The sequence below is a fragment of the Mirounga leonina genome, unplaced genomic scaffold (assembly GCF_011800145.1).
Source record: "Mirounga leonina isolate KUSES-001 unplaced genomic scaffold, KU_Mleo_1.0 Mir_165, whole genome shotgun sequence".
NCBI lineage: Eukaryota > Metazoa > Chordata > Mammalia > Carnivora > Phocidae > Mirounga > Mirounga leonina.
This window is the reverse complement of record NW_023270415.1, coordinates 10,287,038-10,301,992: the sequence shown is the minus strand read 5'-3', so window position 1 is coordinate 10,301,992 and position 14,955 is coordinate 10,287,038. Positions and strand designations below refer to the sequence as shown.

Here is a 14,955-nt window from a genome sequence, read left to right as displayed (position 1 = left end):
TCCATATGTCCGGAGAGAGAGAAGCTTTGTGAACCAGAGGAACTGGACTCTGCAGTAAAACCCTCTTTGCAAGGAACAATCTATCTGCTATTTTCTCCCCACCATTCATGGAAATGGGGTCAATTTTGGTTATTTCTTGATTTGTATATATTGACTTGGTTTCATACAATAGAAAGGCCAATGTCAATGAAATTCATGTTTGTTTCAGAATAAATGGTCCCTGAGAAAGCAGAAAAAAAAAAAATGCATGGCCTTCCAATAAAAAATATTTGAAGACTGAAAAAAAAAAAAAAAAGCCCTGGGCAGCCATGGCCATTCCCAGCATCCCCTGTGAGCGACGGCTTCTCATCATGGCGGACCCTAGAGATAAGGCGCTTCAGGACTACCGCAAGAAGCTGCTGGAGCACAAGGAGATCGACGGCCATCTCAAGGAATTAAGGGAACAATTAAAAGAACTTACCAAGCAGTATGAAAAGTCTGAAAATGATCTGAAGGCCCTACAGAGTGTTGGGAAGATTGTGGGTGAAGTACTTAAGCAACTAACTGAAGAAAAATTCATTGTTAAAGCTACAAATGGACCAAAATATGTTGTGGGTTGTCATTGACAGCTTGATAAAAGTAAGCTGAAGCCAGGAACAAGAGTTGCTTTGGATATGACTACACTAACTATCATGAGATATTTGCCAAGAGAGGTGGATCCATTGGTCTACAACATGTCTCATGAGGACCCTGGGAATGTTTCTTATTCTGAGATTGGGGGACTATCAGAACAGATTCAGGAATTAAGAGAGGTGATAGAATTACCTCTTACAAACCCAGAATTATTCCAGCGTGTAGGAATAATACCTCCAAAAGGCTGTTTGTTATATGGACCACCAGGCACAGGAAAAACACTCTTGGCACGAGCTGTTCCTAGCCAGCTGGACTGCAATTTCTTAGAGGTTGTATCTAGTTCTATTATAGACAAGTACATTGGTGAAAGTGCTCGTTTGATCAGAGAAATGTTTAATTATGCCAGGGATCATCAACCATGCATTATTTTTATGGATGAAATAGATGCTATTGGTGGTCATTGGTTTTCTGAGGGTATTTCAGCTGATAGAGAGATTCAGAGAACTTTGATGGAGTTACTGAATCAAATGGATGGATTTGATACTCTACATAGAGTTAAAATGATCATGGCTACAAACAGACCAGATACACTGGATCCTGCTTTGCTTCGTCCAGGAAGATTAGATAGAAAAATACATATTGATTTACCAAACGAACAAGCAAGATTAGATATATTGCAAATCCATGCAGGTCCAATTACAAAGCATGGTGAAATAGATTATGAAGCAATTGTGAAGCTTTCGGATGGCTTTAATGGAGCAGACCTGAGAAATGTTTGTACTGAAGCAGGTATGTTTGCAATTCGTGCTGATCATGATTTTGTAGTACAGGAAGACTTCATGAAAGCAGTCAGAAAAGTGGCTGATTCTAAGAAGCTAGAGTCTAAATTGGACTACAAACCTGTGTAATTTTCTGGAAGGTTTTTGATGGCTGCATGACAGATACCGGGCTTAATGTAAAAATAAAGTTAAGGAAAATAATGTATGTATTGGCAATGATCTCATTAAATACATATGAATAAAAATAAGTATGAATAACATTGCAAAAATTAATAATTCAGTAATTCTTTTAAGATTGTTACAGAAGAAATTTGTATGTTTGTTAATGTTGCATTTATTGCAGCAGAAGTTATAAGACTATGTTAAAGCTTTTCATATTTGCTGTGTGAGCATTTTGTAAAACATTGAAAGTAGTTTGAAATAGTACAAGAGAGCATTTCTTATGACTTATTTTATATCATTTGTTTTCCTCATCCTAAAAAGTTGTTTTTAAACAACAATCAAACAAAATCTGTTTGATTCAGTTCTCGAACAACAACAACAACAAAATGGACCTGCATGTGGAGAAGAAAGAATGGCTTTGGCCAATTCATGGAGAGACTTTGTGACAGGCAGGGCACTCCTGGAAATAGACCCTGAGATGGGGATGTGTGTGCTTTATTTTACATTCATTGGGGTGCACTTACAGGGACAATGTCTCTAAGGGAGGAGGGAGTGAGAAAAGCAGAACTGGCAGAAGAAGTAGTCGAACTGGGAGTAATGGAGCTATAACCAAGGCCACCCCGACATTTAAGGAACAAACATGGAAAGGTAAAGAAGAAGTATAAGAAGGGACAGAGAAGGGCAAGAGAAGCAGAGCAAGAGAACATCCTTTAAGCCAGTGGAAAGGATTTCCAGAGGCACACGTGGCTGCTCCACAGATATTTGTTAGATAAATGGACCAGGAAAGAAATGACCAAATGAACAAGGGCGAATACTTTCAGTCACAAGCCTTTAGTTTTCCGAAGGCCAACAGATCTGAGTTTATTTCCCCCACAAGTTAGCTCACTGACAGCAAAGCAGTAGAGTCTTCCTGGGTGTCCAATTCTGAAGAATGATATTCTTCATCCATCTGTCCTCCTCAGGTCAATGGGAACTCTTTCTAGCACTCTGTCAGAATTCACAAAATATCAAGGAGCCTACTGAAGCTACAATGGTCTGGTCCTATCTTCTGGATGTAACTCCGATCTTCTAGGAGAGGCTGGTTCCACCGGAGGGACCCTGGCCCAGCTGATGGTTGGGAGGTTTGCTGAGAAGTGGGTATGTAAGGGCCGCTGTGTTACTTTCTGAGGTGCCACCATCCTACGGGCTTCCTGAGGGTAGGAACCACACTTCATCTCACGCTGAGGACCTGGAGCTGTGCAGGCACATAATACAAATATCTCCCTGTCCATCTGAGCCCAGCCATCTGTGGTGTATGAGACACTATCCCATGGGCAAGCTGCTCCAAGGCACCAGCCACACCCAGCAGCCCCTCAAGTTTTAGCACATTTCAGTCTAGACCTGGAACTTCAGTGAAATTATGGAATTTTATCATGTAAATAATGACATGACAGTTTTATTTTTATTTATTTTTTAATTTATTTATTTGAGAGAGAGAATGAGAGAGAGAGAGCACATGAGAGGGGGGAGGGTCAGAGGGAGAAGCAGACTCCCTGCCGACCAGGGACCCCGATGCGGGACTCGATCCAGGGACTCCAGGATCATGACCTGAGCCGAAGGCAGTCGCTTAACCAACTGAGCCACCCAGGCGCCCTGATGTGACAATTTTAAACAATTGTATGAAGAAAGTTCCTTAAGACTAGGATGGCCCACTTGATAGACTAGCCAAAACAGGTGGGTGGCTTTCCACTCTGCTAGAATCTCTGAGTTGTTCTTCTCATGCATCTGGAACTCTGGAAAATATAGCAATTACAACTCCAACCATACTTATTGAACTAGAGAATTCATATAGCTCCTGGGAATTAAACTGAGGAGGCTATGATTTAACTTCAAGAAATCAATATGCCCTACATGGCCCCCGTGAAGACATCTGAAAAATCATCCCAATGGTGCAGGTAAAATTTTTACACTCTCTCAATTTGATCCTGGCTGAGGCCTGAGAAGAAACTCACTGGGAAGCAATGATAAAGGTCGGATGTCCACTTGACTGATTTTAGATAAAGTTGTAAGTATCTTAGACTATCTGTCTAAAGGTCCTGCGAAGTAAGGTTCAATAGAGGATAATGACTTTAAGATGATATTAATAACATCTCTTTTCTTTGTAATTTGTGTAGAGTAGGTCTAACTAAATTGATCAATCCTCTCGTTGTAAGGTAGATATTGGCATAGAGGTAGGTGTTTCCTTTTATCTTTTTACATACCCAGCCTGTTACCTTTATGGCCAAAGGAGTGATAAGTCCTTGCAGAGGAATGGCTTTCTATATGACCCAAGTGAGTCAGTAGCCATTAGTATAAAAAAGTAGGAGAATCCACATAAAAATCTCATTCTTAGTTTCTCTTAAAAGACTAGTTCTAGAAACTGGACTGTATTCCTTAGCTGTCATATCTGTCGGAGCTGAGTAAATGGCTTCTCCTTTAGCTGGTTTGTTACAGTCCCCATAGCTGATGTTTCTCTCATTCCACGTTCTCAAGCATGTGCAAAAATACAGTGTTCTCTCTGCTTGTTTCCGTTCTTGTTTTTTTTTTTTTTTTTCCAAAGAAGAAGAGCAAAAGGGAGAGTGGATGCCACAAGGTAACCAACACTCCCTGTCACATCTCCTCCAATTATTTTATATTAAGATATTAATATATTTAATATTAGTAATTGTTTACAAAACATTAATACTGAAATGTAGTGGTTTTTACATAATTAGGTCATTTGATGCATATTGCTTGATTTTAATGTTATCATATGAAAAAATCTGTGACTGAATAATTTTCTGTAGTATGCAGATACCATCACTCAGTTAACCACCCGGATCTTTTGTTTGTTACCTGTTTGCCCTTCTGGGGTTAGTAGCCGCAGATTATCTCTGGGGATCTACTAGAGAGTTCCAGAAGCGTAAACCCACCTCTCCATCCTCCAGCAGAAGGTTCAGAGTTGTCAACTGAATCCTGGCCAATCAGTGCCTTGGCTTCCCTTGGCCTCAGTGGTGGGCTGGAGAATAGGTATGTCACCATCAAAGTGAGTGAATGATGAGGAAATATTTGCTGAGGCTTCTGGAACCAAATGGAGTAAATCCTTTCCCTTTGCAGTGTACCTGGGAACATGTCACTGAAACTCACATCTCCAACTGGCCACTGTATGAAGTACAGGACAAGGAGACCCTCACACACAGACACAGGGATGAAAGACAGAAGAAACCAGGCCCTAGCAATTTCATGCAAATCCTGCTCAAAACTTTCGTGAGTTCAGCCCCACCTCAGAACTTTGCAGGTATGAGGGATAATTAATTTCATTTTGGTTAAGCTGGTTTGGTTCGGGCATTCTGTCACTTATGACACGTAATTGGAAGGGATCAATTCAAAGTGATGAGAAATGGATGGTGAGGAATTACTAATAATATCTTCCCTCATGTTTCTGAGTTTCTAAGAGAATGGTGTCTCTTTTCTTGCAAAACCTACGCCATTCTACACACATGTTGTCCGAAATGGAAAAGCAGGCTTTCTGCCCAGGTGAGATAATCAGAAATTCTTTAAATAATAACAAAAGGAGTAATTGTGTTGGCAAGGTCTGCGTGACTGGAATGGCTCCATGTCACACCCCTCCTGCTTTTTGCAATCCAAAGGGCATTGCCAAGGTCAGCTACAAGAGGACAACATAATCAGAAATTTAAAATGACCTTCTGCCTTTTAAGAACCAGAAAGTGGGTTTTCTTCCATTACCCTCTGTTCCTCCCTCCCCTGACAAATAGTCTCATTTTCATGACACACAGAGTCCGAGGCTTGGCTTTCGTCACACACTGACAGGTTTCTGTTTATCGTAAGTGAGAAATGGACAAAAGGAAACACGAAACAGATGAATGGGCAAGAGTATGAATAAACAGCTCTGGCAGCTGAGTAGCAGATGGCCGCAGGGCCCCCATGACTAAACAAATTGATTGCAAGATTTCTGGAAGGAGATGCTTGTGAATGTTTTTCTCAAGCAAAATTTGAGTGATAGAATAAAAATGACCTCATTGCTGACTGGAGCCTTCTGTGTAAAAAAAAAAATGCAAAGAAAAGGTTTTAAAGAAGCAAATAAAGGCATGGTTGTTTAAGTCACCCTTTATGCTCTCATTTATATTGCAACTTCTCTAACAAACCTCTGCTGGTGCTTTCTGTTGCAAATCGTGGGGTACCGGGGATGCCAAGAACAAAATGACTCTACCACTAAATCCCATCTCCCCACCCTCTCCCCGGCCTCCAGAAAAAGTTCTCGGAGGAATTGAGGAGAATGGCTTGTAAGCACATAAACGGTAATGCACGCTGTAAGAATTCCATGGTGAATGTACGGGACGGTTGCATGCGCTGTGAGAATGGCAAATGCCATGGGCTTTAAAAGCAGACAGACTCGACTTTGAACTTTGAGTGGTTCCGCTCTGCCTTGCTTAGCTTCTTGGAGCTTCCATTTTTTCTTGTAAACTTAAAATAATAATACTGCTACCTTTATTTACTCAGTCAACATTTATCAAAAGCAGTCTCTGGCCCTCAAACACGTGGAAGGAAACAAGAAGGCAAAGGAAGAAGCACATCCTTTCTCAGAGACTGTGGCGAGAGTTCCTGCAGGGTTTAATAGGAGGGCAGATGTGGTAGGAACTTACACACCCTGGAGCCAGATTCCGGCAGGAAAATCACAGCTCTGAGCTTACTGTGTGACCTTGGGCAAGTTACTTAACTTCTCTGGGCTTCGAGTTCCTCCTTTGAAGGATGGGGCTAACAAACATTCTTAGTGGATTATTATGAGAATTAAATGAGATATTAATACATCCCCGCACTTAGTAAACCCTAAAGAACGGTGTTACAAAAATAAAATAACATGCAAAGCACAGAGTGGGGCTCCCTATTCATAAAAAAAAAAAAAAGCCTCGTGTATTTTGCTTCCAGTAGAACAAATAAGCCCCGCACATGTTAAATGTTAAAACAGCTTAAAATTGAGGTTTTGGATTGGGGAGGAAGCTAAGTATCACAAGTTAAAAATAGTAAGATGTCTCACCTTGAATTTGATAATTTTAACTTTGAATGCAATAATTGGACTAGAAAATCTAACAAGCTTTCAATTTAGCTTCCATTTAATTAATTACTTGATCACATAAATTAATTCATTATTAATTTTCTTATTGGGCCAAGCTTGTCAAATCAGCCACTGGTATTTTCTGCCTGGATTTTGCAACAGCACAACCCAAGACCCTGAGCTGCAAATTTAGGGAAATAGCTAACTTGGGTTGAAGAGGGGTGGGGGCAGCGGGGCTGTCGTGGAACACAGAGTCAACACTCAATACTTCTAGGAAATCCTCTGCAATGACTTTTGAGATCCTGGATAGAGGTGCACGCTGTCTTTAGGAACACTCATTTTTGCCAGAGTCACTGCCAGTGAGAAGCCTTGGGTGCTCTCTTTTTCTCGTATTGGCACTGGTGCAGAATTTTCAAAAGATCCTTGTCACTTGGGTAGAGGAAACGTTCATGCAGCTGCTGTGCTGTAATCAGCAATGCTAGGAGACAGATCCATGCCCAGATTTAAGGGTATCCCCAACCACTTGCAGGGTACTCCGGAAAAGAGGCTTCGCAAAGCACTGCTCCTATAGTTTATGCTGCACCCGCCCGCGCGGCGTGAGCACTGAACACGGGGAGCACGGCAGGGCTGAGACGTGCAGGCCCAGCTTCTGCAGCCCCTAAGTGCTTGGTTTCTGCCTGGGAGTCTCTGCTTTGGCTTTTACAGCACTGGAAAGATTGCACACAAGGGGTAACTTGGACTCGTGCATGGTGGTTAGAACTCCTTCTTTTGATATTGAGGTTCATTTTTTTAGGTCTTTTAAGAAAAGGAGACAGCACCACGGTCGCCCTCTGCCTCTGTGCCCTTTGCCAAGGGCTCAGCATCACGGCACTGTGTTAGACATAGGCCAGTCTTATAGGTGCTGCTCACTGCAATGAAATAGCACCTTCGTGAGTGGCCCTTGACCCTAAAGAATCTAACATACAGCCAGGATGCAGTTGGGGAGCGTGAGTCCCTTTGCCAGGAGCACAGAATTAGCACGGAACGCGGAATCCTGAATGCCCCCTGACCCGGCTCTGCTCCCTGGTGCTCAGTGGTTCAGGAAGGGCATCCTCTCAGCCCCTTTCCTCCCGGAGAGGAAATGACATCCGACTGTCCAGGCTCCCACAGCGCAGACTGCGTGCAGCGAGTGACAGGTATTATCAGCCAAGCTTTTATCTTATGTTCTCTTCCCAACAAAACCCTGAAACCTGTTTACTGTCCCCATTTTTTTTAAGATACGGAAAATTAGAGGACAAACTCTGGTCCAAAGCCTCGTGGCTAGTGAAGGGTAAGGTTGACGTTCTGGCCCCAACCCGATGCTGTTAACTTTGACACATGTGTGCTTGTTACTTCACGTCACCCTGAATTTGCTTCCGGTGACACAGTCCAGGTGAGGCACAGTCAAAGATATTTTAAGATATATAATTTATTCTAAAACCAATTTCCTCATTTTACTTATTATTAGTACTATTACTATTATTCATTGTTGTTGTTTAATAACTGGCTTAACAAAGGATCACAGGAAAGAGCCCAGTGAAATCCTTACAATGAGAAGCAGTCCCTGGTAGTGGCTCCCATATGACCCCCTGGCCACTGAAGTCCCCACAGCAGTTGTCAGGGGAGCCAGGGTCCCCACCTCACCCCCACCACTTCCTTCGGGGCCACAACAAGGAGCCCACAGGAAAGGACTTGAGAGGGTGTGCAGCTCTTTGCTCAGAGAGGTCACAGAGACAACTGATAATGGACATAGATTCGGGTGCCTCTCATGCGTGGCAGCTTCCGGTCTACCAGGTGTTTTAACTTGACAACGAAGACAGGACGGATACGAGCAGCCCCTGCGAGTGACCCGTGATGGCAGGTGAAGAAAAGCCATGTTGATTTGCCTACGAAGGACCTCCTCAGGAAGACAAATGTTTCCTTCCTGCCTGGTCGTGAGGGACAGTTAGTGAGGGAGACGTTGATTTTGGAAAACAAAAGTGAAAAATGATTTAGTGTTTTATTACCAAGAACTTCCTTTACCTGTGGACACAGAATATGATGTGAAGACTGTCCCCTGTATTTTAGGTTTGCATTTAGAGATGCCAGATGGAAGAGTCCATTTGGTTCTCTGTTAGGGTTTTCCTTTCAATCATTTATACAGATATAATGAGGACCTACTCTGTGCTGGGCTCTGTGCTACCTGCTAAGAAGGTCAGAATGGAATGGTTTTTCCCCTGAGTCAGGCAAGTGAATTAATCCAGGTGATAAGAAATTTTGCTAAAATGGACAGTATTCTCTGGGACAGACCAACCAATGTTAACAATCCAACTCAGTATTTTGGTGACTAGCTTGTCACTGCCCCTTCGGGGGAAAGAGCCCTGCTTATCATGAGTCATCATTAGGACACCCAAGCTCTTTCTGCTCCAAGGCTTCACCTTCCTCTCTGTTTCCAGAGTTTTCTCCCTTCTGTTTAGTGGATGGAGAGAGGGAAAATGGCCCTTAGAGGGTTTTTATGGGGTTTCCTAGAAATGACACAGATTATATCAGAAGTCAGCCATATGGCCACATCTAAATGCAAGGGAGGGTATAAAATATAAACTAGATGTATATGGAGCAAGAGAAGGAGAACCTGAATATTGGTGTACACTAGAAACTCTGACATGGAGTTATGTTCAAAGTCCAACGTCCTAACAATTTCCCTGTTTTAAAAGGGTGAAAGTTGACATTGGCTGAGGCCTTCACAGTTTGGTATGGACCAAATCATCTCCCTTATTCCCTATTAACAGAGCTTCATCTTGTTTGTTGGGCCCTGCCCCAGATGTTTAGCTCTTACTGTTCCAAGCTTATCCCCATGACTGATTCTATTTGGTTGACACAGATTCTCAGCTTTTCTTGTAGTTAATAGTGACAATGAGATATAGGTAGATATCTAATGAGGGCTTCCAAGAAAGCAGTTTGTTTCTGATAAAGGGGCAGACCTGGAAAGTAAGCTTGCTCTCATGTCCTCTTCACCTTGCTTCTTGCCCTTGAATGTGGTGATAAGAACAATGTTTGGAACTGTGACAGCCATTTTGAGACAACGAGGCAACAGCATGAGGAAAAAAGATTGTGTAACTATATGTGCTCATTTGCCTAAGACAGTCCCAGGTGAATACCGCTGCCCTAGTATAATTATTGATAATGCCCCTTTCATACTCAAAAGGGTTCTGAATTAGACAACAAATTCACGGTCAGTCCCAGAAAAATCTTCAGATGCTGAAGCTGATAGGGAACAGTGATTAACTTCAATGTTGTGGAGTGGCTGGCCCAACTCTGGAAGATTTACCTGCTGATTTTGATTTTAAGTCAATAGCAGATGTCTCCCGTGTAAGCCTGTGTTAATCCAGTTTGCTGTTACTTTCAAGTAAATCTTTCTTTCCTGATACACTTATCTTCAAAACAGGGATTCTGGAGCACCGTTAGAGCTTGACCACTAATTTCGAACTACAGCCTCTTAAAGTTCTGAAGTTTGGGGGTAAGTTTCTCTTTCTGTAATTCCTGAATTGGCATGAGAATTACTGAAATGCTGCACGGAAGGCTTATTTTGTGGTATTTCCAATAGGAACCAGAAGTAGAAGTGTCAAAACTCTCACCAGGAAGCTTGTTATGAGATGTTCTACCCAAGCTGGCAACCTCAGGTAGTGTGGAAAGTACAAATAAGAGGTATAAAAAACCCTCCTTGATGCATCTGATTTTCCAACGCTTTGGGTTTCAACTTCTCCGAGCAGACAGTATGCTTCTCATAAATCTTGAAAAGTTTAAATTAGAACCTTTTCTTTTATTTTATCTTAAATACAGAACAAATTGTCAAGGAAATGAGGACTAGAATCCTGGGGGGCAGATGTGACACTTTGCTGTCTATTGAATTTGAAAAGACTTACTGGTCAGATCTTACTGATGAGAAAGAAGTGTCAAGTATCTGGGAGGAATTAAATTGCAAGAGAGGTAAAAATAAGTCACCAAAAGCATTTAAAAGTTAAGTGACACATTTGTAGAATTAATTCCACTACACATTGTATCTATGCAGTGTGGTATAATGTCATATTACAGAGCAGTCCCCCATCCTCCACCTCCCACAGGACAACGGGACCACAGGATGATCTGCTTATGCCCTTAGTTCATTAGCACCAATTGCTGACTTACAGACAATTTACATATATTTGCAATAATTAGGTGTGATTTGAGATGTTTCTAATATGGCCGATAGGTACTTTAAAAAGAAAAAGATTTATTTATTTTAGAGAGAGAGAAAGAGCGTGCGTGTGGAGGTGGGGAGGGGCAGAGGGAGAGGGAGAATCTTAAGCAGACTCCATGCTGAGTACAGAGCCAGACATGGGGCTTGATCTCATGACCCTGAGATCGCGACCTGAGCCGAAACCAAGAGTCCGTCGCTTAACTGACTGTGCCACCCAGGCGCCCTGTGGCCAATAGGTACTTTTTAAAAATATTTTTCTCATAGGTTTCATTTTCCAAATAGTCATCCCCACTTCATCCCAGATGCTGCTTCTTTTGATAATCAGCATCACTTAGATCTGAGCACATCTGAAACTTTCGCACATCTCAAACTTTCGGGTCTCTTCCTTAACATTGCTTTTCTTTGGAGTTAACTTGACATGAGGTTGTTAGTCTGTTATGCTAATTAATGGATGATCTTTTACTTTTACCCATTTAGGTCACTAATAAGATGTTCCGCCTGACCTTCCTCTAATTGATTTTCCACACAGCTGCCAGAATGATTTTTCTCAAATGCCAATGCAGTGCCAACCAACCTCTGGTTGCAACCCTGCAGTGGGTATGCATTCCTAGCAGGGCGGGGCCTCACCCCACTTCCCACTTAGCAAGGCCAACACATCTCTTCCTCATCTGGTCCACTCTTGCTTTTCTGGACTCATATGTCCCTCCCTATCCTGAGTCCTTGCCCCAGCCATAAGGAACTTCTTTTAGTTCCCGACTTGGAAGATGCTCTGTCTTCCCTCTCTGCCTTCTGTGGCTCTGTGCTTGGTATTCCTTCTCTGTGGAATATTCTTCCTACCCCTACTACCACAACATACATTGACTATGCCTACTTCTCTCCCCAATTTCAGCTTCAGTATCACTTACTCTGGAAAGGCTTCTCTAACCTGGAAATCCCTGCTGGGTGACCCTTCTAGGCATTCCCAGACTTTCCCCACCAGCACTAAACCCACTGTATGCTGATTGCCCACTTACTGGTTTAGATTCTCTACTAACCCGAACGGCCTATTACACTGGTGGGCAGTATAATAACCTCCATGGATGTCTACATCCTAATCCTGAAAACCATCCTAATCCTGAAAACCATGAGTACGTGATTCCTCATGGGGTTGCAGATGGAATTAAGGCTGAGCATCAGTTAATTTGAAGGTAAGGAGATGATTCTGGATTATCCAGGTGGGCCCAATGTAATCGCAAGAGGCCTTAAAAGTAGAAGGGGAGGCAGAAGAAAGTCAGAGAGAGCTGTGACTATGGAATAATGACCAGAGGCTTCTCTAACATGGAAATCTCTGCTGGGTGACCCTTCTAGGCATTCCCAGACTTTCCCCACCACTGCATGCTGATTGCCTGCTTACTGGTTTAGATTCTCTACTAACCCGAATGGCCTATTACACTGGTGGGCAGTATAATAACCTCCATGGATGTCCACATCCTAACCCTGAAAACCTTGAGTATATGATTCCTCATGGGGTTGCACCATTGCTGGCTTTGAAGATGCAGCAAGGGAGCCATGAACCAAGGAGTGTGGGCAGCCTCTAGAAGCTGGAGAGGCAAGGAAATGGATTCCCCTGGAGTGGCCAAAAAAGAATGTACCCTTGCAGACACCTTGATTTCAGTCCAGTGAGGCCCATTTTGGACCTCTAACCTACAGAACTGGAAGATAATAAATGTGTGTTGTTTTGAATCACTGAGTATATGGTGATTTGTTACAGCAGCAATTGAAACAATAACATAGGAAAGAAATGCTCTCTCTCTTGCTCATAGTTTCAGCCCAAGGTATGTAATAGTCCCCGAAATGTGGTAAATGACCCTATAGCTACTCATTGGATGGGAGAATAGAATGGCAGGCCCAGGAAGGACTCTTAGGGAACACTTTGTAAGAGTCAGTGTGACTCAGTGTGATGCTCACAGCCTTATTCCAGCCATCCTGCCCGTGAAGATGATTCTCCTTTGGGTATTTATTTCCCTATTCGATTTTTTTTGCTAGAGAGGAAGAACATTCTTCTGTTTGGAAGAGGTTAAGATGATCCATATACTAAAAGTAGTGAGAGGAAAGAAAGGGGAGAAGCTGGATCAGGAAAGAAGAAAGGGGAGAAGCTGGGTCAGGAGAGAAGCTCTCATGAATTTAGGGCAACTGAGAGGCCTGAGTATTGAGCATGAGAGCTTTCAATAGATATTTTTGAGGGTTATGAACTAGAGCTGCTTTAGTGTCTTTGTAAGAATGAAAGTCTAAAATGGGATTATTTTAAAATCACCTGTGACTATTAAATTGTATGCTTTTAGAAATCTTTCTGCAAAGACTGGGTCATTTGGGCATTCTACATTTATTAGGGTCACACTTCTTTTTTTTTTTTTTTTAAGATTTTCGACAGAGAGAGAGACAGCGAGAGAGGGAACACAAGCAGGGGGAGTAGAAGAGGGAGAAGCAGGCTTCCCGCCAAGCAGGGAGCCCGATGTGGGGCTCGATCCCAGGACCCTGAGATCATGACCTGAGCCGAAGGCAGTCGCTTAACCAACTGAGCCACCCAGGCTCCCCAGGGTCACACTTCCTTTGACACAACAGCACAATGACATATACACACTGTTGAGTCCATTTGGGATATATGAAATTTAAGTACACTTGGTATATATCTCTGTTGACGAAACAATATATATATATTTTCTCAACCTATTGAGCTACTGGAAGCAAACACATGAGTTCTTGGTTGATCCCATTCAACATAAGGTACAGAAACATGCTGGGATTTATCTGGGTCCCCTTGGCATCCTTCCTACGCAGGAGCCCCAGGGATATCAAAAAAGCACCTAAAAGAATTTGGCTCAGTTACTATTATACTCACAATTATCTTACACTTTTGTTAGTTGCTTTTCTCCTATTGTAAAGTTTAAGTGAGAAGAAACTTTGCTTACTTAACATAATAAGTTTTAATAAGAATATTTTAATAACAAAATAGTTCATGCATTGTCCATAAGCAATTTTCTTTAAAATCCAGTTACCAAGAAGCTAAAAATGAAAGGAAACCCTTAAGAAAACAAAATTTCCCAAGATTTTGGAACTGAAGAAGAGTGAGGAAAATGAAGCTGTCATGGGTACTAAAGAGGAAACAATTTTTTCCCCCAATTCCTAGGTTTTAGGACAAAAATAACAACTTCGAATTGCAAGCTTGGAGAAAACTAGTCACATCCATTTGCTGTATATTTGCTAAATAGGACAAGACCATTGCAATAATACAGGATGCCAAAGGTTGATTCTTTTAAAGACAAAACTGACCGGCATCATTGTGGGAGAGCTGACTGAACGATTGTGCTGCACATGGTTGAGCCAGCAGACACCAGATCAGCTCTACACTGTCTATGGTGCTTCTCAACAGTGACAGGCACTGATACAGATACTTAAATGGATTCTTGAAGTTTCTCTTCCTGCGAATAAATGTTGGGCTCGGCTCATACATTAATGCCTGAAACACAGGGATTATAATACAAATTTTAAAGTTCACAGACCTTCCCTAAGCAGCTAAATGCATTTTTTTTTTCTCTTTCCAAGAGCTTAAACTTCCTTCACTAAGGAGTAGGTCAGGAGCAACTTAGGTTTGTGTTACTCAACTTGTGGATGCCGACTTTCAAAACTGCATTTCCTTGTGAAGATCAAGTACACACACGCTAAAAATAAATTAAAGCAGCAAAGAAGGAAGGCATTCTTGAAATTGTAATTATAGTTTTTGTTACAATTTGCTAATGTCTGACACTGCCACTAGAACGTTCTACCCAAGAGGGGATGGATATTGTATTCAATCAGCAATTGTGACAGTAATTTCCTTAGAGTCCAATGTAGAGCTTGGCCTATAACAGGCTCTCAGTAATTCTTGGTTGCAACATTAAAGGAAACCAAAACAGTCTGATATAAGTTTGAGTCTACAAAAGCAACATGAAGGGTATGGTAGGTCTAGAGAATGAAATGAGTTGCAGTAGAAAATTCATGAGAATCCAGAATGAGCGCCAGGCTACGTGACTCCTGGTTTAGGGCTCTTATTTTCACTGTCAATTTAATCTGAAATTCTT

The 14,955-nt window shown here is 42.1% G+C and overlaps 1 protein-coding gene across 1 annotated transcript; it reads left to right on the top strand.

Annotated features, from left to right (window-relative positions):
* The first annotated feature begins 308 nt into the window (after window positions 1–308).
* LOC118014709 (26S proteasome regulatory subunit 10B-like) lies at window positions 309–1,653 on the top strand. The gene is given in 1 exon segment (XM_035011072.1): window positions 309–1,653. A coding segment is annotated over 1 exon segment (1,212 nt). The 3' UTR covers window positions 1,521–1,653.
* The last annotated feature ends 13,302 nt before the right edge of the window (window positions 1,654–14,955 follow it).